At 46.1% G+C, this 27,779-nt stretch overlaps 1 protein-coding gene across 1 annotated transcript; it reads left to right on the top strand.

Moving 5' to 3' along the window:
* The first annotated feature begins 6,571 nt into the window (after positions 1–6,571).
* LOC121583185 (SUN domain-containing protein 2-like) lies at positions 6,572–13,710 on the top strand. Its single transcript, XM_041899383.2, has 16 exons — positions 6,572–6,697; positions 6,993–7,101; positions 7,261–7,331; positions 8,078–8,341; positions 8,620–8,697; positions 8,792–8,892; positions 9,118–9,171; positions 9,259–9,312; positions 9,476–9,549; positions 9,715–9,853; positions 9,953–10,075; positions 10,174–10,261; positions 10,370–10,485; positions 12,519–12,689; positions 12,901–12,990; positions 13,236–13,710. Exons 2-16 carry the CDS (start codon positions 6,995–6,997, stop codon positions 13,347–13,349), a joined length of 1,644 nt encoding a protein of 547 aa, XP_041755317.2. The 5' UTR covers positions 6,572–6,697; positions 6,993–6,994; the 3' UTR covers positions 13,350–13,710.
* The last annotated feature ends 14,069 nt before the right edge of the window (positions 13,711–27,779 follow it).

The raw sequence follows: 27,779 nt of genomic DNA, 5'->3' as shown, positions 1-27,779 counted from the left end.
CAAGCTACCTGAGCTCCTTAAAATGGAGCTTCCAGTTCACTACTGCTGCCACTATCTAGTGACTTTGATTATCAGAACGCCGGTGGACTTCTGTTAAGAACACTTTCGTGAAGGGAAATTCCATTCACCCACTCCAAGCTCTAGGCCTCAACCAGAAGAGGTAGAAAATAGCAGTTTACATTGCTTCTCTGTAGCCAAACACCAGGATCAGCTGGTCACACCAAAGCTCTTCAGAGTGAGGGAGGGAGAGGGATGTCGACAGGGATGGAGAGGTCTTGAATCAGGCAGTATCAGGGAGGCCTTCCTAGATGAGGAGGAGCTCTATAATGCCCTGTGTAACTCAGTAGGTAGAGCATGGCGCTTGCAACGCCAGGGTTGTGGGTTCGATTCCCACGGGGGGCCAGTATGAAAAATGTATGCACTCACTAACTGTAAGTCGCTCTGGATAAGAGCGTCTGCTAAATGACTAAAATGTAAATGTGGTCAGACATCCCAGCTGAGCTGAGTCAGTATCACTATGAGGTGCCTTTGGTGTCCTCATCAGACTCACTCAGTCATCATGAAAATGGAGCAGAATAATGAAAGTCTGAGGTCTTATTATAAGTGGCCAAACATTTGCACACATATCAGTAGAATGATAAGTCTCTAAAAAAGTGTTTCCTTCATTTTATTAAATTTTTTTCATTGGATGTACGTGATTTTGGCATGTCCCACACACTGCTCTGCTAACTACAGTGTGTGTAATAAGTGGTTAAATGATACTAAATCCATTTTTTTTTTACATGGTTTTACTGTCCACAATAAGTTATTTGATAAAAAAGTAATTTTGATCATGTATATTGTATTTTCATAATCATATTGAACATTTTGCATGTGTCCCTGAAATTGCTGTCCACCCTGTCATTATGGGGTAACTGCCCCTTTAAGAAACCCACTGATGTTTTCAGTGACATCACTACGAGCATTTTGTCTTTCTTCAATGAAGGCTGAAGCAGTGTCTAGTTGCAGAGTAAGTATTTACACTTATGTTTCATAATTTTCATCATATTATGTGTGTAGTTGGATGTTGTTAAGCTTAACATGTCCACTCTGTCATAGTGAAATATCAATTGATAGAAAAACCTATCAGAACTTTGAAATATATTTGTAAAACAGTACACAGTCAGCTTGCTAACTGTAGTATGTTGCTAAGTGAAGGTCCACCATGTGCTCATTAAATGCTAACATTAGCCAAAAATGTCCACCCTGTCATTGTCCACACTGTCAGCAAGCCTTCCATGACAGGGTGGACATGGTTCATGACAGGAAGGACATGTGCATAGTTTAGGCCACATACTGATAATGTTACACATATTACAACAGCTATTACACACATTTTATAACAGTACATGCTATACATAGTAAGAATGGACAATATGGACAATTTTTTTGGCTATATCGGTATCAGCAAACCTAGTTTGATAATGCAAGCCTAGTTTACCGGGACTGCCAATTAAAGTGTGTAAGGGAACATTTTGAATCGTCTTTTTTCAAGGAATGAGATCAAAGGAGCTGAGACAGCAAGGAGATATCGGGAACGTCGTGATGCTGACCCAGACAGAAGAAGAAAGTACCTTGAGAAAGAAAGGGTCAAATGGAAAAAAGACAGAGAGACAGGAAAGAAGAAGGGTGTCAATGAGCTCAGTGAGAGAGAGAAGAGGGCAAAAATAAAGAAATGGAGAGAGGCAAAAAGTCAAGCCAGAGCCAGAAACAGGGCCAGTGCTTTGCTACAGTCAGAATCAAAGCCTGAGGTACCTGCAATAGCTGCCATAAAAGGCACTATGAGAATCCACCAAGCTATCAGTCTGACACCCGGCCAATTGAAATACAGAGACATTTCATGTCTGTGTAAAAGGGAGGAAGGTGTTTTGGACTGCCCCTGCTTTAACCTTCAAGAGGTCACTCTAGTTAATGTTCCTGTTTCATCTGACAAGTCCCCAGCATGTGGAAAGACACCAGATAATCCTAGGAGACCAGAAATGATTGAGGTAAAGCACACTGGAGAGTGGTGCGTCGTTAATTATGACAATGAAGCATACCCAGGTATCATCATGGATGCAGAAGGGCACAGTGTGAAAGTTAAGTGTATGCAACGCCATGGCATAAACAAGTTCAAATGGCCAAGTCTTCGGGACGACATTTGTTGGTACCATGACTGGCAGGTACTTTGCCTAATACCAGAACCACAGGCTCTGAACAAGCTCTGTACAGATTGAAGTGTCTGCATGGAAGTATGTGGAACAGCAACTGCAGAACTGAGCCATGTCTCTGCAGAAAGGGAGAGACTGTTTGGAGATGCGTCCAAGTGATCTTTCTGTAATATTCTGTTTTTTCAAATCAACTGTTCTCCACTTAAAAAACATTTTTCTTCTTGTTCTACAGTTGAATGTTTGACTTTCACTGTGCAGAATGATGTACAGAGTTTAACGCTAGAAGGCCACATTAATGTCTCATTTTGGGCATCTTTATTCAGTGGCTGCATGCAGGTAGAGTGGATCAAAAACAGTCTGTTCAACTTGTAATTTCCCCCTACATGGGAAAAGGCATTTTTTACATCATTTTCTTGCATTGTTCCTTGCATTTATGAGGCCATTCAATGACATTTCACAACGTGTCCACCCTGTCATGCCCAGGGTCCACCCTGTCATGTCACTGTCCACCCTGTTATTTTCATGTTCTATGAAAATAAACAAATTATTTTCACAAGTTAGCTAAATCTTTTGTGTGATTCCTTTATAAACAAATGAGGGCCAAATAGTATTGTTTGAAAGTTTGACCAGATATCTTTTTTGTTAGATTTTATTTAGAAAAGGAAGTGCAACTCTCTCAGATTTTATCGAGAAACAAATAGTTTGCCATAATTTCATTATTATCCAAATACTTTTCCCATAAACTAAAATATATTGTTGAGAAAGTGACTAAATAGTTTTCTGAAAATGTACGTTTTATAATCACTATGTAATTACAATGTATTTATTCTGCTTTGAAATTGTCCATGACAGGGTGGACATATTTTGCTGTTTGCATGTAAATTGTCTGCTTGCAGTTAATTTATAAAAAGTGTGGGAGCTTGACCAATATGCATTTCTAACAGCATAACATATACTTAATACAATGAATATGAAGTTCAATGGAAAATCTCAGCTTTTTGGGGGGGAAATGGGGAAGTCTCAAAGCCACCTTATGGTGATATTGACCCAGCTGCAAGACACACAGATTTGCTGAAGGGTCGGGGTCGGGGTAGGGGTGGAGGTCCATAGTGCCTTCAGAAAGTATTCATACCCCTTGACTTAGTCCACATTTTGTTGTTACAGCCTGAATTCAAAATTAAGTTGTTGTTTTTCTGACAGTGAAAACATGTTTTACTTTATTTTTGGAAATGTATTAAATTAAATACAGAAATCGAATTTACATAAGTATTCACACCCCTTTGCTAGGACACTCCAAATCGAGCTCAGGTGCATTCAATTTCCTTTGATCATCCTTGAGACATCGCTACAACTTGATTGGAGTCTACTTGTGGCCAATTCAATTGTTTGGACATGATTTAGAAAGAAACACACCTGTCTATATAAGGTCCCACAGTTGACAGTTCCTGTCAGAGCAGTCCAAGGAACTGTCCGTCGATCTCCGAGATATAATTGTGATGAGGCATATATCTGGGGAAGGGTACAAAACAATTTCTAGAGTGTTGAAAGTTTCCAAGAGCTCAGTAGTCTCCATCATTGGGAAATTGAAAAAAGTATACACACCTCTGCTTAGAGCTGGCTGTCCAACCAAACTGAGCAACCGGGCAAGAAGGACCTTAGTCAGGAAGGTGACCAATTACCCAATGACCACTCTGACAGAACTACACAGTTCCTTGGCTGAGATGGGAGACCCTGCCAGAAGGACAACCGTCTCTACAGCAATTTAAAAATCTGGGCTTTATGGGAGAGTGGCCAGACGGAAGCCACTCCTGAGAAAAAGGCACATGACAGCACGCCTGGAGTTTGCAAAAAGGCACATGAAAGACTCTGAGATCATAAGGCAAGAGATGCTGTGGTCTGATGAGATAAAAATTGAACTGTTTGGCCTGAATGCAAAGCGCCATGTCTGGTGAAAACCAGGCACAGCTCATCGCCCGTCTAACACCACCCCTACCGTGAAGCATGGTGGTGGCAGCATCATGCTATGGGGAAGCTTTTCAGCGGCAGGGACTGGGAGACTGGTAAGGATAGAGGGGACAATAAACCCAAATACAGGCAAATCCTTGATGAGAACCTGCTTCAGAGTGCAAACAAACTTAGACTGGGGTGAACATTTATTTTCCAACAGGACAATGGCCCCAAGCATACAGCCAAAGCAACTCTGGAATGGCTTCAGAACAAGAATGTGAAAGTCCTTGAGTGGCTCAGCCAAAGCCTAGACTTCAATCCCATAGATCTGTTGAAAGACTTAAAGATTGCTGTTCACCGCCACTCTCCATCCAACTTAACAGAGTTTGAGAAAATCTGCAAGGAAAAATGGGAGAATTTTTTTCTCCAGATGTGCAAAGCTGGTACAGACATACCCAAGACGACTCAAAGCTGTAATCTCCGCCAAAGGTGCTTCTACAAAGTATTGATTCAGTGTGAATACTTATGTAAATGAGATATTTCTATATTTCATTTTCAATAAATTAGCAAAAATGTCTAAACATGTTTTCACTTTGTCATTATGGGGTATTGTGTGTAAATGGGTAACACAACAAAATGTGGAATAAGTCGAAGGGTATGACTACTTTCTGAAGGCACGGTATATGGTCAGTTTAACAGTGGTAAGAGAGCACATAGGGAGAACTGATGGTGCTGAGAAAGAACACTGTTTGGCGCAAACACTGACCCTCTCCTCATCACCATGGAAATAGAATTAGAATTGGACATGGGTTCTATTTCTATGCTCATTACAGTACGATCAACCTGTCAGGTGAAAACAAAGAGTTCAGAGGCTAGAGCAGGGATCATCAACTAGATTCAGCCACGGGCTGAATTCTTCTTGAGCGGATGGTCAGGGGGCTGGAACATAATTACAAATATGAGAAATACTAAAGGCTGATCCGAGAGGACCATGTACACCGAACAAAAATATAAACGCAACATGTAAAGTGTTGGTCCCATGTTTCATGAGCTGAAATAAAAGATCCCAGATACTTTCCATATGCACAAAAAGCTTATTTCTCTAAAATGTTGTGCACAAATTTGTTTACATCCCTGTTAGTGAGCATGTCTCCTTTGCCAAGATAACCCATCCACCTGACAGGTATGGCATATCAAGAAGCTGATTAAACAGCATGATCATTACACAGGTGCACTTGGTGCTGGGGAAAATAAAAGGCCACTCTAAAATGTGTAGTTTTGTCCCAGAACACAATGCCACAGATGTCTCAAGTTTTGAGAGAGCGTGCAATTAGCATGCTGACTGCAGGAATGTCCACCAGAGCTGTTGCCAGAGAATGTAATGTTAATTTCTCTACCATAAGCCGCCTCCAACGTCGTTTTAGAGAATGTGGCAGTACGCCCAACCAGCCTCACAAACGCAGACCACGTGTATGACATCGTGTGGGTGAGCGGTTTGCTGATGTCAATGTTGTGAACAGAGTGCCCCATGGTGGAAGTAGGGTTATGGTATGGGCAGGCATAAGCTACAGACAATGAACACAATTAAATTTTATCGATGGCAATTTGAATGCACAGCGATACCGTGATGAGATCCTGAGCCCCATTGTCATGCCATTTATCTGCCGCCATCACCTCATGTTTCATGTTCCATGTCGCAAGAATATGTACACAATTCCTGGAAGCTGAAAATGTCCCTGTTCTTCCATGGCCTGAATACTCACCAGACATGTCACCCATTGAGCATGTTTGGGATGCTCTGGATCGACGTGTACAACAGCGTGTTCCAGTTCCCGCCAATATCCAGCAACTTCGCACAGCCATTGAAGAGGAGTGGGACAACATTCCACAGGCCACAATCAACAGCCTGATCAACTTTATGTGAAGGAGATGAGTCGTGCTGCATGATACAAATACCGACTGGTTTTCTGATCGACTGATCGACGCCCTACTTTTGATTTTAAGGTATCTGTATTCCCAGTCATGTGAAATCCATAGAATACACATAATGACACACAAATAATGCAAGAAAATCAAGTTTCCCTGCAAGACAAGGATTTTCCCGACTTTCAAGAATCCCTGAGCTAATTTCTAAACATTTTGCCATGAGGCTGAGAGAAAATGTTGCAGTTTTACAGCTAATTTCCTGTAATATCATGGTTTATGACGTGTTCATGTGCTATATGGTGGCTAAATGTCGCCATCGTGTGTGGAATAGGCAGACATACAAGAAATGAGAGAAAAGTGGCGATATTTATTTATTTATTTGTATTAGGGAACGAAACAATCAAATGGATTTTGGAGAGCTGTCAATCAAAATACGTTTGGCGAGGAGAGCTGATTATGACGTAAACTGCGTCCCCCATTCTATTTCTATGGTTCCATAGACGCAACAATGTAAACGCTCTGTAAATTCCAGTGTTTTCAACACAGTGGCTCATTAGCAAAGTTACACTTTCTGCTGCTACATCTTAGTTTAAAGACTGCAAAAATTACTGTATGAATTGGCCTACAAGACTCCGGTAAGTAGAAGGCAATATTTGATCCAAAAAGCCCGGTTTTAGTCGGGGTTTTTCGACGCATCATCTTGTAATGCTATGCTGATTTAAACTCACAAAATGCGAGAAAAGTTTCCACGATGAATCAATTAATCAGAAGAGGAATTTGTACAAATTAGCTGTAGGACCCACTATTTTCCACTGTTGTCCAGTTTTGTGCTCTAAGTAAGATGAAGTTGTCCATGACAACACTGACCTAAGGTGGGGTTTGCTTAGGCTTGGCATTTGAAATCAATCAATCTCTTTATTTTTCTCTCAGTCATGTCTAGAAGAAGTGCGAGACTTCTTAATGTAGGGTACTATGACCAGTCCTCAGATGATGAAATCTCTGGCTCCATGGTCTCCTACAAGGAGAGCCCTGTGCCTAGGTAGGTAGGTGTGTGTGTGTGTGTGTGTGTGTGTGTGTGTGTGTGAGTGAGAGAGTATCGCTGTGTGTGCGGTGATGCTTATTGCACTTACGGTGGTATTAGCACAGTGTTAACTGTGTGTGTGTCAAATCAAAATGTATCTGTGTGTGTCTGTCTCAGGGTATTCAACAAGAGGAAACCGAGAACAGGGGGCCATAAGGGAATCCAAAAGCCAAATCAGCCAATCAAAGGTGATGAATTAATTGGTACTGCTGACATCACTTCCTGCCTGCGCTAGGGGTTGTCCAGATTGATAACCCCTATCTAGCCCCCTTGTCCCTAGGACATGGTTGTTCTGTCTTGCCAACTCCATGACAATGATCATAGGAGTTGTGACAACACAGGATATGTCCCTAGCCCGGGTTAGACACTTTTGTAGATTGGAAATCATATGCGATGTATTACTAAAGTTCTTTCTCTCTCCCCCCACCCCTCTTTCCCTCTCTCTCTCCCCCACCCCTCTTTCCCTCTCTTTCCCTCTCTTTCTCCCTCCTCCCCCACCCCTCTTTCTCTCTCTCTCTCTCTCCCTCCTCCCCCACCCCTCTATTTCTCTCTCTCTCCCTCCTCCCCCACCCCTCTCTTTCTCTCTCTCACTCCTCCCCCCACCCCTCTCTTTCTCTCTATCCCTCCTCCCCCACCCCTCTCTTTCTCTCTATCCCTCCTCCCCCAACCCTCTCTTTCTCTCTCTCCCTCCTCCCCCAACCCTCTCTTTCTCTCTCTCCCTCCTCCCCCAACCCTCTCTTTCTCTCTCTCCCTCCTCCCCAACCCTCTCTTTCTCTCTCTCCCTCCTCCCCATCCCTCTCTTTCTCTCTCCCTCCTCCCCCACCCCTCTCTTTCCCTCCTCCCCCACCCTCTTTTTCTCTCTCTCTCCCAACATCCTCCCACCCCTCTCTTTCTCTCCCCCCTCCCCCCTATTCCTTCCCTCCCCCTCTGTCAGTCATGGCGCCAACTGTGAGGGCCGTCCAGAGAAGGCAGACCTTCCTGTCTCCTACTGTGGCACCCAGTGTGGCCCCTGTTCCTTTGGCCCCCGCCGCCTCTGTGGCCCTGCAGCCCAGCATGAGCTCCTCCAGCATTGGATTCACCAGAATTGACAGCTCTGGCTACTGCTCTGATTCTGAGGAGCCACTGAGGGTCAAGACACGCTCCAACAGGAGACTATCCAGCGGGATAGGCACTAGGACCAGTGCCAGCGCTAGCTGCAGTGAGTTCAGTGTGTCTGTCTGTGAGAGACAACACAAGCTTGGCATTTGCATGTCTTTATATGCTTGTAAAAAATAAGAAGATAAAAAAAGCTGGTTAGTTAGCATTAGCTTAGCATCAGTGTGTCTCAATTCAATTTTCAATTTAAGGGCCTTTTTAATTTATGCGTGTCTCTCTGCTTGAAATTTGTCAGCATTAGTTTAGCATTAGCTCGTCGCTTTGCTTTTGCCTTGTTTGTTAGCATTAGCATTATCTTTGGCTCTGTGTGTCTCCCTGTAGGCCGTTCATGTTTCCCGACTGGTTTGCCATCCTGGTTTGTCATCTTCCTCTTCCTCCTGCCCGTTCTCCTGACCTTCCGTGAGTGTGACGTAACGTTCATGTTCACACATCTAAATATCCTCCTATAAACCTGTCCTCTGTGTGACCCCGAACCACAATGTCTTCCCTGCAGTATTTGTCTTTCCGACCGTGTTCCCCACCATGAACCTCAACCTTCCAATGAACCGGCCGACTCAACCTGACTCTCCGCCCGACCTGACATCAAAGGCTACAGTAGGACCTCTGTTTTTCATCTGTCTTCTGGTGACGTCTCACATGGCACACTATACCCTATATAGTGGCCCACTTATGTGGGCTCTGGTCAAAGGTAGTGCGCTACATAGGGAATAGAGTGCCCTTTGGGGCAGACTGTGTTATCTATGTCTTGATTGGGTGAATGCTGCAATGAAGCTATGCATGGGCAACACTCTGGTTGACTAGTTAAAACTCTTTCTACAGTATGGAACTTCTATCATGGATTCAGCTCTTGAAGACAAAATGGACAACATCCAGGTACAAAATAGAGAGAGGGGGGGTGGAGAGAGAATGCACAAAATGTTTGGCCATATTAATTTATCTGTCCATGTGCTTGTCTTGCAGAGAGAGATTGAAATTCTTAAACAGAAAGCACACCAGCACCGAGGCATTTCCCAGGTGAGAATAGTCAATCTATCCCTTTGTAGTGGAAGTACCTGGGATTATTTTCTATTTGTTGCTGTAGTATTGCCAGTTTGTCAATTGAGATGTGGTGTCAATAATTGCCCTTCTGGAATTAATAAAGTTTATTCAATTGAATTGTGTTTGTGTCCACCAACAGATGGTACAAAGACTCAATATCGACATGAGGGGAGTAAGGAGCGAGATGAACAACGTCAGAGGGAAAGGGAACAGGTGAGTGTGGACCAGTCCTGAAACTACCCATATAGTCCCTAGCTCCTACCCCATAAAAAAACAAGACAAAAGTTATGTTGTATTCTATTCTAGAAGACAAATATCTGTTTCTCCCAAAATAGAAAATACATTTGTTTTGTGTTGTTTCATTCTATTTTATTGTAGTGTCTCTATTGCTGTCTCTACTGCTGGAGAGCGTCTGGCCCAGGACGCTGCCGAGTTCGGCAGCAAGATGGCTGATCTCCAAGAGGAACAGTCCATTACCACACAGAGGGTCAGAGCCCTGGAGGACACCAGTGATACGGTAACACACACGTACACGCAGGCACACGTGCACACACACACACACACACATACACACACACACTTCTCCTAATATGCGTGATCTCTGTGTGTTCTCTAGCTGCAGCAACAGGTGACCACCATTCAAAACCAGCCTCCCCCTGCTCCCACACCAGAAAACATACACCTGACACCTGATTTTAAAGAGGCCATGGAGAAATGGCTGCGTGACCAACTGGCCCAGGTGGGTTTATTTATTTTCTTGTAAAATAAACAGAAGATGTGATGCGTTTTTAAAGTTGACCGTGCATGTGTGATTGTGTGTCTGTCTGTGTCTCACAGGATGAGAGATGGGACATGAAACGGGTGATAAGGATTGCAGTGCGTCCGTTAGCGGACCGACTGCCTGACTTTGCCTTGGAGTCTCAAGGTTTGTGACATCACTGTACTTCAGCATGTTTTCCGTATGTGCCACAGAAATAGTCCCAGCACGTGTGGATGCTTTATAGACTACAGTATCGTGTGTGTGTGTGTGTAGGTGGCAGTATTGTAACCAGCAGATGCTCTGAGACGTATCACACCCGTTCGGCCTGCGTGAGCTTCCTGGGGATTCCCCTGTGGTATCCTGAAGAGACCCCCCGGACTGTCATCCAGGTTGGTACCTCTCTCTCCCTTTGTGTCATCCTATATCTGTCTTTCTGAAGTGTGTCGTCTTGACCACCATGTTTAAATGCAGGTTAACCATTCTCCTACAATTTCCGTGGCCTGCGGAAATCTAATTAACATAATACAAAAATTCCCATCTAAATCCATCTGTTTAAGCTAGAGATATTTGTTTCTTTGTATGGGCTGCGTCTCAATCCACCACATCCACCGATATCGCCCTTCCGCATCTGCGGTGAAAGGTGGCAAATTATTATGAGACTCTCACAAACACGATGATGTTCTGTTTTTTTATATTTTTATACACTAAATTTTTTACATTTGAGTCATTTAGCAAACGCTCTTATCCAGAGCGACTTACAGTTAGTGAGTGCATACATACATTTTGTAATTTTTCATACTGGCTCCCCGTGGGAATTGAACCCACAACCAAGGCATTGCAAACGCCATGCTCTACCAACTGAGCTACATCCCTGCCAGCCATTCCCTCCCCTACCCTGGACGACACTGGGCCAATTGTGCGCCGCCCCATGGGTCTCCCGGTCGCGGCTGGCTACGACAGAGCCTGGATTCGAACCACGCGATGCAGTGCCTTAGACCACTGCACCCCTTCAAATGAGTGGATTCTGTTATTTCAGCCACACCCATTGCTGACAGGTGTATAAAATCGAGCATACAGCCATGCAATCTCCATAGACAAACATTGGCAGTAGAATGGCCTTACTGAAAAGCTCAGTGACTTTCAACGTGGCACCGTCATAGGATGGTCCTCTGTAGCTCAGCTGGTAGAGCACGGCGCTTGTAACGCCAAGGTAGTGGGTTCGATCCCCGGGACCACCCATACACTAAAATGTATGCACGCATGACTGTAAGTCGCTTTGGATAAAAGTGTCTGCTAAATGGCATATTATTATTATTATTATTATTATTATGCCACCTTTCCAACAAGTCAGTTTGTCAAAATTCTGCCCTGCTAGAGCTGCCCCAGTCAATTGTAAGTGCTGTTATTGTGAAGTGGAAACATCTAGGAGCAACAACGGCTCAACCGCGAAGTGGTAGGCCACACAAGCTCACAGAACGGGACCGCCGTGTACTGAAGCGTGTACCGAGGTCCAAACTGCCTCTGGAAGAAACGTCAGCACAATAACTGTTTGTCGGGAGCTTCATGAAATGGGTTTCCATGGCCGAGTAGCCGCACACAAGCCTAAGATCACCATGCGCAATGCCAAGCGTTGGCTGTAGTGGTGTAAAACTTGCCGCCATTGGACTCTAGAGCAGTGGAGATGCGTTCTCTGGAGTGATGAATCACGTTTCACCATTTGGCAGTCCGACGGACTAATCTGGGTTTGGCGGGTGTCAGGAGAACACTACCTACCCCAATGCATAGTGCCAACTGTAAAGTTTGGTGGAGGAGGAATAATGGTCTGGGGCTGTTTTTCGTGGTTCGGGCTAGGCCCCTTAATTCCAGTGACGGGAAATCTTAACGCTACAGCATACAATGACATTCTAGACGATTCTAGTGCTTCCAACTTTGTGGCAACAGTTTGTGGAAGGCCCTTTTCAGCATGACAATACCCCCGTGCACAAAGCGAGGTCCATACAGAAATGGTTTGTCAAGATCGGTGTGGAAGAACTTGACTGGCCTGCACAGAGCCCTGACCTCAAAATCAAATATCTAAATGATCCTTGGTATGACCATCTTAAAACAATTCCATATGTTGGCTTAGTAGAACCGACCCCCCTCACCGCTGGCTTAGACAGGCCTTAGACTCTAGATCAGTGTTTCCCAACCCAGGTCCTCCCAACAATAACAAAAAATGTATTGTAACCCTGGACAAGCACACCTGATTCAACTTGTCAACTAATCATCAAGCCCTCAATGAGCTGAATCAGGTGTGCTTGTCCAGGGCTATAACGAAACAGTGTACTGTTGGGGGTACTGGAGGACCAGGGTTGGAAAACACTGCTCTAGAGGGTTAAAGACTGATCCAAATACACCTGTCACTCATCTTTCACCCCCTCAGGGCCAGCAGGTGCTGCCTGGCAAGTGTTGGCCGTTTCCTGGGGCCCAGGGCACTATGACCATCGCCCTGTCTCACCCCATCCACGTGACCCATGTCTCTCTGGAGCACCTCTCCACCGCCGTCTCCCCTAACGGACGCATCGACAGTGCCCCCAAGGACTTCGCCGTCTACGTGAGTCACCTCTGAGGGCCTGTATTCACAAAGTCTCTGAGTGTGGGGGGGGACCCTTTCCTTCCCTGTTCAGCACTCCAACTCTGAGGCTCTTTCCTTTCTTGTACCACATAGAATCTACAGTGGGATGATTTGTACAGGGATGTTTTAGTGCTATGTTGAATACCTTTTAATTGACTCCCTCACTTTTTCCCACTCGCTTTCTGTGTAGGGCATGTCTACTGTCAGCGAAGAGGGAACACTGCTCGGAATGTTTACATATGACCAGGCTGGAGATCCCCTCCAGACATTCAAATTGCCTGTGAGTCCAATGCTGACAAACTATTAGAGATACATAGTAAAGATACAGGCTAATGAGACAGGTAGGGATACATAGTAAAGATTCAGGCTAATGAGACAGGTAGTGATACATAGTAAAGATACAGGCTAATGAGACAGGTAGAAATACCTTTTGGGGCCTAATGTGTATGCATTAAGACTTATCTCAAAAGTAAATAAGCTTGGACCTCTCTCACCCTCTTCTCACTCTGACTTTTTTTTTCTCAGAACCCTACTGCAGTGTATCGGTATGTGGAGCTCCATGTCCTCAGCAACTGGGGTCACCAGGACTACACCTGTGTGTACCGCTTCCGGGTTCACGGCAAGATGGCTTCCTTTTGAAGGGGATCGTCTATCTATCTTAACCCCTGTGTGTGTGTGTGTGTGTGTGTGTGTGTGTGTGTGTGTGTGTGTGTGTGTGTCCACCCCAACCCCAGAATTTTCACTTTCATACTGGAGCATATATTTTGCCTCTAAATAAAATCTGTATCAGGCAGTGTTTGTATGGTTTTGGCACTAATTGGAACTGAGTGTAATGATGGTGGCCATATTGGATTCCCAATAGAGTTGAATTACACCAGAATAGTTGTAAATGTCATAAGTATAGTACGCCATTCTAAAAGATGTATCTTATTTGCAAAACTCATTTACAGGTGATTAAACCCCCATCAAATGGTATTATGGCAGCCATATTGGATTTTGCACACTATATTGGATTTGGGGGCAAAATCCAGGGTGGCCCCGAGGCTCAATAACTCTCCATGCCCTGAAATACACTAAGGAGCCTTTGACTGGGGAAGAAAAACATAACTTTTCAGTGTCTGGGTCTGGGCCCTTTGTTTTCCTTAGAGCCATAACACTAAACAACTTTTTGTCAGGAAGTACCATACAGTAGGGTTTCCCAAACTTGGGGGGGGCCTGGTTGCACGTTTTGGTTTTTTGACCTAGCACTACACAGCTGATTCAAATTATCAACGCTTGATGATGAGTTGGTTATTTGAATCAGCTGTGTAGTGCTAGGGCAAAAACCAAAACGTGCACCCAGGGGGGGCCCCAGGACCAAATTTTGGAAGTATTGAATGGGAGTAAATTTGACTTGGAACATTGTCTATTAACCAGCTACCAAAAAGTAAAGTCTACATTCATCATTAATATTCATAGTTCATATTTCTGCCTATTGTTAATCTGTGTTGATATTTCCACAATGCATCAAGATATCCTCATGCTGTTTGTGTATGTAGGGCAGCCAGGCAATATTCTGCACTAACGCAGCTGACTGTAGACGAAAGTCAACGAGTGAAGTCGGGGGAGATGTGTCTGCGACAGCTGAAAGTCAGACAGTGTTGTGGTCATAGAGAATGATAGAGGCCTCTAGTGGCCAAAAGGCATATTACCATGGGCAGAGCCATTGAGGGCTTCCACCATTTTTAATGTAGTCAACTGGGTGGGACTTCCAACTTGTAACTTGTTGGAGTCATCAGGGGGGGATTGTTGTAGAAACATTTGACTAAGAGATAATCAACTCAAACAAAATATCTCTCAAGACACAGGAGCTTGTGAATTCAAGAATTAGACGTTATTGCATAACAAAGTCAGAGTTTGCTCCATGAAGCAACTGCTTGCCCTGAACTGGAGTGCTCCTTTTTATACAGAAACATTGATACAACTGATGGTTACACCTCCCTATGTGAATCAACAGCATCTTTCAGTATCACATGTTGGCTGCTCACGAGGGCTACTTGCGCTTCTCTAAGTGGGGCCTCTGTGTCTTATTAGTGGCATGACTCAAAAAATTATGCACATACGTACGTTAAAGAACAATCACATTCTGTATTGACTATATTCACTATCCAGGCATGCATCTGGAGTACAAAGTATCAATCATGTTCATTCTGTTTCACCATTATCATTTCATAACACATTATAAAACATATCCATTAATACTTAAACATGATTTAAACATTTATCATTTACCATCCTCCCTGGCCCTTAAGATTATGTGCATGTGGCCATGTGTCAGGTCATAAGGTCATAAGCACAAAGAAATGATAACACTAGTTCCATTGTTACTCCAATCTCCACACAGCCACCACGAGGAGTTGTATCTCCATCACATGTCATTGACATGCCCTGACCATCTGCAGGGAGTTTATGATAAACACATAAATGTCTCTGCTCTGTATTAACCTTTCAACTGGTTCTCAATCCATAAACATTTTAAGGCATATAGGTGTTTAATTCTACAACATATGTACTTGAAAATCATCTATATATTTCCCCCTCTGGGACTTTTAAGTCCCAACCAATAAAACAAAAGATAACATAAAATGAGTGTAAGCATGTGCATATACTTATTCTTAGCCTTGCCATCTGTGGTTACATTTTATAAGAATATATATTCAGACCAATGTATCTTCCTCATTGTCTGACCCATCCTGATGAGGACCCATAGCCCAGTCAGGTATTGGATACAAGTCTGCAAGGTTTTTCTCTAAATTAACCTCCCCATTTTCCTGTTGGGCTTTGTAACCATGGCAGGCCCATCCACCCCCAGGAACAACTCCATACAGACATTCAGGATTCCCAAATGGACAGTCCATTGGTCCTCCTTTAACATTACAAGATTTCCCATATTTATTAACATACTGTCCTGGAGCTCCCTGAACTGGGTGTATTTCTTTGGCTGAACTAGTAACAATTGTCTGTACAGTCATTTGTTTTACTGTGGTTTGAATCAAAAGTGATTTTAACAGAGGTAGTATACAACAAAACACTACTCCCATTACTACAAGTGATATTCCTATCATTATTGCCATTTTTGTAAACATTGCACCCCATTTTCCCAAAGTTAATTCCATCCAGTCCCAAACATGAGCATCATACCCAGCATTATCCTTAACCTCTTTTCGTAGTCCTTTGAGCTTAGTCATTGCTTCAGTGAATGAACCATCCGGAGCAGTATTATTGGGGATAAAAGTACAACATTCATCTCCAAACATAACACAAACTCCACCTTTTTGCGCCAATAGCCAGTTTAGAGCCTGCCTATTCTGCCATGCCATTCTACTGGTAGCCTGTACTTGCTCTCCTAGAGCTGATAATGCAGAGTCTGTGTAATTAATAAACCTTTGTTGATTATAACAAATATAATTGATCCATTCTAGGTTTCTGTTGGCTGAAATCCAGACAAGTATTGATTCAAATCCTGCTTTAATTTCATCTCTTGCCTTATATTCATTTGGAATTCCTCTGGGTTGACCTATTGCATCTAAATATACATTGGGGTCATGTTCATATGATCTTTTTACCCTTTTATTATTATTCTGTGCATCCCTATTTGTTGTTTTGTCTACCTCCCACTCTGATATAACCACCTCCTGAAGCATTTGTACTCTAGCACATACTCCCTTCCATCCTTTAGGCAAAGTAGCTCTAATCTTTTGTCCTCCACATACCCAAAATAAATCTGCCACTGCCACCGATTGATCCTCATAAGGAGAAATCAATGGCATTGCCAGTGTTTGCTTCTCACATTCCCCAGGATCACCCGGCCCTCCATTTGTAGCTATTACCCCAGTACTTGATCCTGCTGCCTGATAAACTGCTCTGTAGGGGGTATCTGCATTCCAGGACGTATCATTATTTAGGTGCCATGTGGTCTCACACTTTCCCCTTAAATGTTCCCAAATCGTGCTCCCCATCTGTTTTATTGTAGCATTCATAATTTAGATTATAGTCTATACGGTATTTTTCCGGTGCTTCCATTTTTCTGGGCTCTATTCTGATATCTAATTTTTTACACCACTCTCCCCATCCTGTTTGATTATAGAATCTGTAATGATAGGGATTTCCCAAAAATGATAAACATTCTGCAGGACAGTAGGGCCTTTCTCCTCTTTTAAGATGACAGTAGCTTAGTTGGAAGTTAGCACAGTCCTTGTAACTGTGTGGACTTGGTATTACTATCAATTCTTTTAATGGAGAAGGAGCACATACTAAACAATTTGTTTTTCTATTAATTATTTTAGCTGAATATTGTGCCCATTTGTACCAATCATTTTGCATGGCTCCCTCCCATAGCCTTTCTAATTTTGGTGATGCTATTATTACTTTCGGTATTACTGTTGGGGCTGAGGTAGATTGTCTATTTTCCTGACTTCCCCAATTTGTTAAAGAATCCCATACATTTTGAAAAAACCCATTTGTTCCTATTTTTTCTAATCCTGTCTTTGTTGGTTCAACTGCTATAGTAATTAGTGGTCCTTGGGTAGTGGTCATAGTTACATTAACTATTTCAGGTTCTTCCTCCTGTCTAGATTGGTGTTTGGAAATAGGATCAATGTCCATTGTTGTTATACTATTTCCTTCTAACCCTTTAACACTATCTATTTCCAATATGTACTTTGCATTATTTTCTTGAGTCAATTCCTTAAAGGTAATTTCCCAACTAGTGTCTCCTTTGTTAACTTCTATTTGGCAGCCATATTCATCCCAGATTGCTTCTCCTCTTGTTCGATGTTTAGCCCACCCACAAAGTGATTTTTCTGGCAGAGGTTTTATCCTACGTATTGAAAAGGATCTTTGAGTTTCTTCAACTGTCAGTACTTGCGCTGGAATAGAAATACTAGTTCGAGCTATCCCCAATAGTACATGCTTTTTTTATTCTATTCTTCAATCTAACTTTAGGGGCCAATTTCTTAAGCACTGATGGAATCATGAGATGTTTAGCTTGTTTTATATCCATTATTTTTCCATGTCTATTTACTTTTGGCTCAACTTCTACACAATGATTTACTAGACATTTTATTCTAAACATTACATATCCTTCAACCTGACACTTCCCCAATCTAGGCCATCCTGTATACGATACTTGTTCTTTGTTTACAACAGCAATTCTTCCTGGCTCAGTAAGACTATCTCTAGAATATTGTATAGTTGTAGGCAGACCCACCACCATCTCTCCTAGGTTAACTGCTATTACCGTTAGAGCAATTCCACAGTTCTTAAATTGTCGGAGATCATGTGAGGGCAGAGAAGTCAATTGTGGGAAAGTCTCTTTCCTCAACAGCAGAGGAGTCTCTTCCTTCAATGGTAGAAAGATCGCTTCTTCCTCCTTCTCCTGTTGTCCCTCCACTCCCTGGGTGTCTGCTTGTGTTTGGGGGATCTGCCATAGCAGGCATCCTATCAGCAATATTCCCCACATCATCAGGCCCCTCCTCCCGACTCTCCGGATTTTCAGGTGGGAGTGCCTGTTGTCCTTCGACGTTGGCACTTGGACTCGTGCATGCTTCTTCTTCTTGGACTCCATCTGGTGCCTCGACATCCTCCTCTTCCCCATGGCTCGACGATGGCAGACTGGTTCTCTTCGGGACCCTGGTGCAGTGGTTTAGATGGTACCACGTCGTACTTCCTTCCACCTGTACTGCTGTGGGCGTCGCTCGGATCCCCGTATATGGTCCTTCTCTCCTGGGCTCGTTCCACTTCCCACGAAACACTCGGATGTAGACTTGATCTCCTGGAATCACCGGTCCTGGCTCCTCTAGTCCAGGTTCCGGTTCTCGCCCTTTTTCCTGGAGATAGATCACTTTATGTATAGCAGTTAGTTGTCTTACATATGCTTTAAGTTCCATCTCTAATTGTTCCAATGAGGGTCCTTTGTAGGGCCCTCTTAGACCTGGCACTGGCATGGGTCGACCCGTAAGCATTTCATGCGGGGTTAGATGCGTATTTCTGTTAGTTTGCATGTGATAACTCATCAATGCTAGTGGTAGTGCATCCACCCAATTGAGTTTTGCACTAGCACATATTTTATTCAGTTTAGCCTTGAGGGTGCCATTAATTCTCTCAACCATCCCCTGAGATTGCGGATGATACACACACCCTAATCTTTGCTTAATCCTTAGCTGCTGTAATACTTGCTTCACTGTTTTCTGAATAAACGCTGATCCATTGTCTGAACTGATTTCTGTTGGTATTCCGAATCTGGGTATTACTTCTCTAGTTAGAAATTTGATTACTGTTCCTGATCCTAGATCTGCTGAGGGTACCGCTTCTACCCATCTACTGAATCTATCTATGATCACTAGCATGTACCTTTTGCCATTCACCTTTTTTATCATATCTACATAGTCCATGACTAAATGTCGAAATGGTCCTTCAGGAACCGGTATGTGCCCTATGGGTGTTGTTATCCCTTTCCTTACATTGTTTTGTGCACATACCTCACATCTTGCTAATGCCTCATCTATTGTTGCCTGTAGGTATGGAGACCAGTATCCTTGTTTTTTAATTTTCCTTACTATTTCCCCCCTTGCGCAATGGTCAAAACCATGCGCATCAGTTATCAGTAAGTTGAGCAACACAATGGGTGCTACTATGGTACCTTCATGTGACCTCCATAATCCCTTCACATCTTTGGTGGCCCCTCTTTTGTGCCACATAGTCTGTTCATAAGGTCCTGCTCTTTCCTGCATCCTTATTATATCGTCTGGCTGTGGCATGGATTCAATAATGACCATTGGTGCTGTTAACACTGGGACGGTGCATCTAGATGCCTTTCTTGCAGCTTCATCAGCTGCATTGTTTCCTTTAGTTATAAATCCTTTTCCTTTTCTATGCGCCTGACATTTCACTATCGCCAATTTAGTGGGATACATTAACGCCATCATTAATTCCACAATCTGCTCGTGGTGTTGTATGGGTGTACCATCGCTTTTCTTGAACCCTCGCTGCTTCCAGACTGCCCCAAATAGATGACACACCCCATGTGCATATGCTGAATCAGTATAGATATTAACAGTTTTTCGTTTCCCTAGGATGCAAGCTGCAGTGAGTGCTTTTAGTTCAGCCAACTGGGCTGAGCATGGCTGTGGACAGTACTCTGCTATCACCTCTTTGAAACTTTCTCCTTGTTTTTGCACTACTGCATAGCCCGCATGATTTCCCACATGATCTTTATAACAGGATCCATCAACAAAATACTCTTCTATGCACTCTTCCCCTAGGCTGGACAATGGGGTTGACTCTAAGTCTGGCCTTAGTCGAGTAAATGTCAATGAATCTGCTACACAGTCATGTGCTCGCCCCTCAAACTCTAAGGGGATTCTTTCAGCTGGGTTTACTGTACTGCATCGTTTAATGGAAACATCTGGATAGGTCAATAGAGTCAAGTATTCCAAAGTTCTAGCATTGGTAAGGACAAACTTCCCTTGTTCTATTAGTTCCACTATTTTATGGTGTGTATATATTATTACCGGGTATCCCATAGTAATTGTGGACGCTTTGTCATATGCATATTGTAATGCAGCTAGACCTTGATAACAGGGTGGATATCCCTGGGCAACAGAATCTAGTTTAGAACTATAATACGCAATAGGTTGTTTTCGTCTTCCACTGCATGTCTCTTGCATAAGTACCGCTGTTGCATACCTATCACATCTATTTGCCACATACAACAAGAATGGTTTTGTGTAATCTGGGGCTGCTAGAGCCGGAGCTGACTGTATTTCCTTCTTTATTGTTTCGAACGCAGTCAATGCGTCAATGTTCCATTCCTGTCATGAGCCCTCTCACTCCACCGGGTTACCACCTTAATGTGTTTCCACTATCTTCCACTCTGCTCATCTCTCTCTCTCTACTCAGCCTAACGAGCTCCACCTGTCCCTGCTCTGCTCGGCTCTAATTACTCTGCCAGCTGCGCTGCATTACCCACTAACCTCTCCCAGTATTTAAAGTCCCGTCTTTCAGCTCTCCTTTGTCAGATCGTCTGCAAAGCTCACACCCGGAACCTGTGTGCTCGCGCTTCTGGCTCACCCTTGTTTTGTGACCCCGGACCTGCCTGATTCCTGGATACTCTTCTGCCCCAGGAAAACCAGACCTGCTTTCTGCCATTACGACTCCTGACTACTCTTCGACCCCGGTAACTCTGACCAGCCTTCTGCCTTGCTACAACGTATTTGGATTTCCCTTGAACTGTACTTCTGCCTGTTTTCATCCGCCCCGTTGTGTCTGTGTTTCCTCCCCCCCCAGGACTTCTGGACCACCAACCACCGGCGTCATCGGACGCATCGCTGCCACTGGGGGAGGCACAGACCCAGCACATTGGACGGGATAACCCCTGGAGCCTTCACTCACTCCCTACTTCCCTTTTCCCTTAAGTTTAAATAAACTTTCTGGTGTGACGAATTGTGGTCCTCTTGTCGTCTGTCTGAACCGTGACAGTACGATCTGACCATCATGGACTCAGCGCACACTTCCCCCGACATGGAAACCGAAGAACCTGAGCAACCCACCGCCATGCTACGCCTGGAACACACTGAGAGAGAGCTAGGCCGCATGAGCGGCGACATCACCTCTCTGCTTCAGGTCGGCTACCAACAGCATCAGCAGTTCCAGCAGCACCAGCAGCAGTCCCAGCAGCAGCAACAACAACTCGCCAGGATCATCCAACTCCTCACCAACCTTACCCCAGCCAGTCTGCCCACCAGCCCTGCCTCCGAGTTACCTGCCCCGGTCATTTCAGCCGCTGCCCCGGAACCCAAGATTGGAAACCCCGAGCGGTTCAACGGCGATTCTACCCAGGTCCGGCCATTCCTGACTAGCTGCCGACTTCAGTTCTCCTTGCAGCCAAGGACCTTCGCCACGGAGGGGCTAGGGTCGGGTATGCCATCACTCACCTGACGGGCCGAGCTCGACTCTGGGGAACAGCAGAGTTCGAACGTCAAACCCCCGCATGTGCAACCTTCGACCTGTTTGCTGAGGAGATGCTGAAGGTGTTTGACCTGGATTCACCAACCGCAGAGGCGTCTCGTGAACTGTTCAGTATTCGACAAGGCAGACGTACAGTCGCAGACCATTCCATCGACTTCCGAACCCTGGCAAGACGAAGTTCTTGGAACACACCATCGTTGGTGGACGCGTTCTTCCATAGCTTGGCTGACTATATCAAGGACGAGTTGGTCTCCCATGAACTGCCTTCCACTCTTGATGAAGCCATCGCACTGACTGTCCGGATCGACAGAAGGATACAGACCCGTCATCGTGAGAGGGGGCGCCAAGGTCCACCAACTACCGGCATTCGGAGAGATCCGACTGGGCTCCTGTCAGCTACTGCCACTCACCCAAGTCAGCTTGATCAGTCTGAGCCTATGGAGATTGGGCGAGCCTCTCTCACTCCTGCAGAGCGCCAGCGCCGCTTCACCTCAAACCTCTGCCTCTATTGTGGAGGTGATGGACATCGTGTGGTAACCTGCCCTTTAAAGCCGAAGCTCACCGGGCATAGGGGGAGTCCGGTTGAGCTCAATGACCATCCAGTCCTCCGACCGCAAACCCTTGCTGCAAGTTCACCTCCGCCTCTCTGACTCTACTCACACCCTGGCTGCTCTGGTGGATTCTGGCGCCGAAGCCAACATAATGGACATCAAGCTGGCACGCCAACTGGGACTGGAGAACCTCCGTTTGACACCTCCTATTCCTGCCCGGGCACTGGACGGACACTTACTCGGATCGGTCACTCATGTCACGGCCCCGGTCTTGATGGGTCTGTCCGGAAACCATCAAGAAACTATCCAGTTTCACCTGCTCCCCTCTCCAGGCCAACCCCTCATCCTGGGTTACCCATGGCTCCGCCGGCACAACCCTCAGCTCGACTGGGTGACCGGGGTGATCAGGGAGTGGGGAGAGGACTGCCACCGAACCTGCCTGCTTGCTGCCGCACTACCCCCTCGGCCAGTACCTACTAACTCCGCCCCTGACCTCTCCCATGTCCCAGAATGCTACCATGGTCTCAGAGAAGTGTTTAACAAAGCAAGAGCCACATCTCTGCCCCCTCACCGACCGCATCGACTGTGCCATCGACCTCCTCCCTGGAACAGCCCCTCCAAGGGGCCGTCTTTATTCGCTGTCTGCTCCTGAAAGAAGGTCCATGGAGGACTACATCAATGACTCTCTGTCCACAGGATTGATCCGTTCATCTTCATCTCCGGCTGGTGCTGGCTTCTTCTTTGTGGGGGAAGAGGGACGGATCTCTTCGCCCCTGCATCGACTACAGGGGACTCAACGACATCACAGTGAAAAACCGTTACCCTCTCCCTCTGCTCACCTCTGCTTTTGAGTTGCTCCAGGGAGCCACTGTTTTTACCAAGTTGGATCTCAGAAACGCTTACCACCTAGTGCGGATCCGGGAGGAGATGAATGGAAGACCGCATTCAATACACCAACAGGCCACTACGAGTATCTGGTTATGCCTTTTGGCCTCACCAATGCTCCTGCTGTGTTCCAGGCTCTAGTGAATGATGTACTGCGGGACATGTTAAACAAGTTTGTCTTCGTTTACCTGGATGACATCTTAATCTACTCCAGAAACCTGTCTGAACACACCCGCCATGTCCAGCAAGTCCTTCATCGTCTTCTGGAGAATTCCCTCTACGCCAAGGCAGAGAAATGTGAGTTTCACGTCAAGACAGTGGCCTTCCTGGGGTACATAGTGGCAGAGGGAAGTATCCAAATGGATCCTGCCAAAGTATCAGCAGTCACGTCATGGCCAGTTCCGGAGAACAGAAAGAAGCTGCAACAGTTTCTGGGGTTTGCTAACTTCTATAGAAAGTTTATCCGGAACTACAGTACCGTTGCTGCCCCTCTCACTGCTCTAACCAGCACCAAGCAACCCTTCACCTGGACCCCAGCAGCCGACAAGGCCTTCAGTACCCTCAAGGTAAGGTTCACCTCCGCTCCCATCCTCCAGATGCCTGACGTGGACCGGCAATTCATTGTGGAGGTGGACGCCTCGGATGTGGGAGTTGGTGCTGTGATTTCTCAGTGGGCTGCGGAGGATAGGAAGCTCCATCCCTGTGCCTTTTTCTCACGTCGGTTGTCCCCCTCTGAGTGCAATTACGACATAGGGAACCGAGAGCTGCTGGCTGTGAAGCTTGCCTTGGAGGAGTGGCGTCACTGGCTGGAGGGGTCCACCATTCCATTTCTCGTTTGGACCGATCATAAGAACTTGGAGTACATCCGCACGGCCAAACGGTTGAACTCCAGGCAGTCCCGCTGGGCCCTGTTCTTCACCAGGTTTAATTTCACTCTGTCATACCGGCCTGGATCACGCAACACCAAGCCAGACGCCCTCTCCCGTCAATTCCAGAAGGATGACAACCCCTCCAAGGATCCTGTGTCGATTCTGCCAAGTCCCTGCATCGTAGCAGCTCTGACCTGGGCTGTTGAGGAACAGGTGCTGGAAGCTCTCCGTAACCAGCCCGGTCCCAGCACTTGCCCAGCTGGCCGCCTTTTTGTCCCCGAAAACCTAAGGTCCCAGGTCGTTCAGTGGGGACATGACTCCCGCCTAGCTTGTCACCCTGGCTCCACCCGCACTTACAACCTGCTCGCCCAGAGGTTCTGGTGGCCCGCTCTGAGAAAGGATGTACGGGAATTCGTCCAAGCCTGCCCCATCTGCAACCAACACAAGTCGTCCTGCCAGCCCCCAGCCGGATTGCTGCAGCCCCTGCCTGTGCCCAGACGTCCCTGGTCTCACATCGCCCTTGACTTTGTCACGGGGCTGCCCCCTTCAAGGGGCAAGACCGTCATTCTCACCATAGTTGACCGATTCAGCAAGATGGCACACTTCATTCCCCTCCCCAAGCTCCCAACCGCCAAGGAGACCGCCCAGGTGGTCCTGGTACACGTCTTCCGGATCCACGGACTGCCAAAGGATGTAGTTTCTGACCGTGGTCCACAATTCTCCTCCGCTTTTTGGAAGGAGTTCTGTCACCTGCTGGGAGCCACAGTCAGTCTGACTTCCGGATTCCATCCCCAATCCAATGGGCAGTCAGAGCGGGCAAATCAGGAGCTCGAGAAGGCACTGCGATGCATGACTTCACGCAACCCCCACTCCTGGTCGCAGCAATTGACATGGGTGGAGTACGCACACAATTCTCTGACCTGCTCTGCCATCGGTATGTCCCCTTTCCAATGTGTTTATGGATACCAGCCTCCTCTATTTGCCAGTCAGGAAGGGGAGGTTACTTGCCCATCTGCACTTGCGTTTGCCCGTCGATGTCGCCGCACCTGGTCACAGGCCCGAGCCACACTTCTCAGATCCGTTGCCAGCTACACTACCGGGGCCAACCGTCGGAGAATCCCTGCTCCCACCTACCATGTTGGTCAAAGGGTGTGGTTGTCGTCAAGGAACCTGCCACTCAGGGTGGAGTCGCAGAAGTTGGCACCTCGGTTCATTGGCCCATTCCCTATCATAAGAGTGATTAGCCCAACTGCTGTCCGGCTCCAACTGCCTAATTCCATGAGGGTGCACCCCACTTTCCATGTGTCTAGGATTAAGCCCATTCATGAGAGTCCGCTGGTCCCTGCTGCGCCTTGTCCTCCTCCTCCACGGCTCAGTCGATGGTGGTCTGGTTTACACCGTCCGCCGCCTGCTTCGGTCCAGACGGAGGGGTAGGGGTCTCCAGTACCTCATTGACTGGGAGGGCTATGGACCTGAGGAAAGGGACCTGGGTGCCAGCTAGTCGGATTGTGGATAGGACTCTCATCACCGCCTTCCACCAACGGCATCCTGATCAACCTGCAATCCGTGGGGCCGCCCCAGAGGGATCCCTAACCGTCCTGCCCGCTCGGCTTCCTGTCCTGTGCCTGATCCTGTCTCGGGACCTGTCCCATCTCCCCGACCACGGCCCTCCGGCTTCCTCCGAGGATGAGGGCGTTCGCTCGGACCGTTCGGAGGAGTTCTAGCCCTCCTCCGGCTCCCCTCCTCCCGCCCGGCGTGGTGTTGCTCTTGGGACTTCTGGGGCCGTCCCTTGGGGGGGGGGGTCTGTCATGAGCCCTCTCACTCCACCGGGTTACCACCTTAATGTGTTTCCACTATCTTCCACTCTGCTCATCTCTCTCTCTCTACTCAGCCTAACGAGCTCCACCTGTCCCTGCTCTGCTCGGCTCTAATTACTCTGCCAGCTGCGCTGCATTACCCACTAACCTCTCCCAGTATTTAAAGTCCCGTCTTTCAGCTCTCCTTTGTCAGATCGTCTGCAAAGCTCACACCCGGAACCTGTGTGCTCGCGCTTCTGGCTCACCCTTGTTTTGTGACCCCGGACCTGCCTGATTCCTGGATACTCTTCTGCCCCAGGAAAACCAGACCTGCTTTCTGCCATTACGACTCCTGACTACTCTTCGACCCCGGTAACTCTGACCAGCCTTCTGCCTTGCTACAACGTATTTGGATTTCCCTTGAACTGTACTTCTGCCTGTTTTCATCCGCCCCGTTGTGTCTGTGTTTCCCCCCAGGACTTCTGGACCACCAACCACCGGCGTCATCGGACGCATCGCTGCCACTGGGGGAGGCACAGACCCAGCACATTGGACGGGATAACCCCTGGAGCCTTCACTCACTCCCTACTTCCCTTTTTCCCTTAAGTTTAAATAAACTTTCTGGTGTGACGCAATTGTGGTCCTCTTGTCGTCTGTCTGAACCGTGACAATTCCAGGCTTGCTCTAAGGTCTAGTTGTCCTGCTTCTTTCATGATTTCCGTAGAGGAGCAGTTTTAACTGCATACTCCTCTATCCAGTCTGAGCTGAATCCAGTCATCCCTAAGAACGTCATCATCTGAGCAACTGTTTGAGGTAGTGGTGCCTTGCTGATTCCTTCCAATTGTCCTGGTGCTATTGCCTTTGTTCCATGTGCAATTGTTCTTCCTAGATATTCAACTAGGGATTGGCAATACTGAAGTTTCTTTTTTGACACCTTGTGTCCTCCTTCTGCCAGTCGCTTTAAAACCTTTATAGAATCAGCATGGCATTGTTCTAAGGAGGTAGCGCAGATCAACAGGTCATCCACGTACTGGATCAATGTTCCTTCAAGTATTAGATCTTCTAGATCTACTCTTAACACCCGATTGAACAAATGAGGAGAATGCTTAAATCCCTGTGGAGTTCGAGTATACGTAAGTTGTTTACCTTTGTAGGTAAATGCAAACAAGTGTCTGCATTCTTCTGCCAGGGGCACACTAAAAAATGCTCCACATAAGTCAATCACTGTGAAGTACTTTGCTTCTGGGGGAACATTGGTGAGTAGCGTATGAGGGTTTGGAACATCAGCAGGCCAATCGTGTACTATTTCATTTATGGCCCTTAAATCATGTACCAGCCTCCACGTTTTCCCATCTGCTTTAAGGACCGGCAACAAAGGTGTATTACAACAACTTTGTGTTTCTATTAGTACTCCTGCTTTTATCAGTCCTTCAATTTTGCCACTGATGCCCTCTTCTGCTTCAGGTTTCATATGGTATTGAGCCCTCCAAGGGGGGCTTAACATGTGGCTTTGTTTTGACAAACACAGGACTTGCCGATTTTACCAATCCAACATCTGTATCATGTTGTGACCATACCTCCTGAGGTATGTTTTTCTCCATTTCCTGTTTTAGCTTGTCCTCCAATTCTGTTACTTCCCCTAGCTGTGTTAGCTGTTGGGATGTAACTTCCACTGCCCTGGGGTCCCCAGTCATTATTGTAGTATGGTGTATTTTGATTAAGGCTTTATCTTTCGAGTGATAAATCTGTGGATTTTCTGTTTTGTTCCATTGAATTGTTTTTGCTCGCATCATCATGGTGCCCAAATCCTTAGCCTCCATTCCCTTGTTCACCAGCAAGGTAATGTGTGGGGCAGCTTTAGAAACATTATACCATTTTGCCACAAAGTCTGAGCCATCCATGTCCATCACCTCCATTGCTGCTCCTTGATTTCCTATAATTATGTACTGAGACATTATAGGT

The sequence above is a fragment of the Coregonus clupeaformis genome, chromosome 15, assembly GCF_020615455.1.
Source record: "Coregonus clupeaformis isolate EN_2021a chromosome 15, ASM2061545v1, whole genome shotgun sequence".
Classification (NCBI taxonomy): domain Eukaryota; kingdom Metazoa; phylum Chordata; class Actinopteri; order Salmoniformes; family Salmonidae; genus Coregonus; species Coregonus clupeaformis.
The sequence above is the reverse complement of the archived record's forward strand: the minus strand, read 5'-3'. Positions and strand labels throughout refer to the sequence as shown.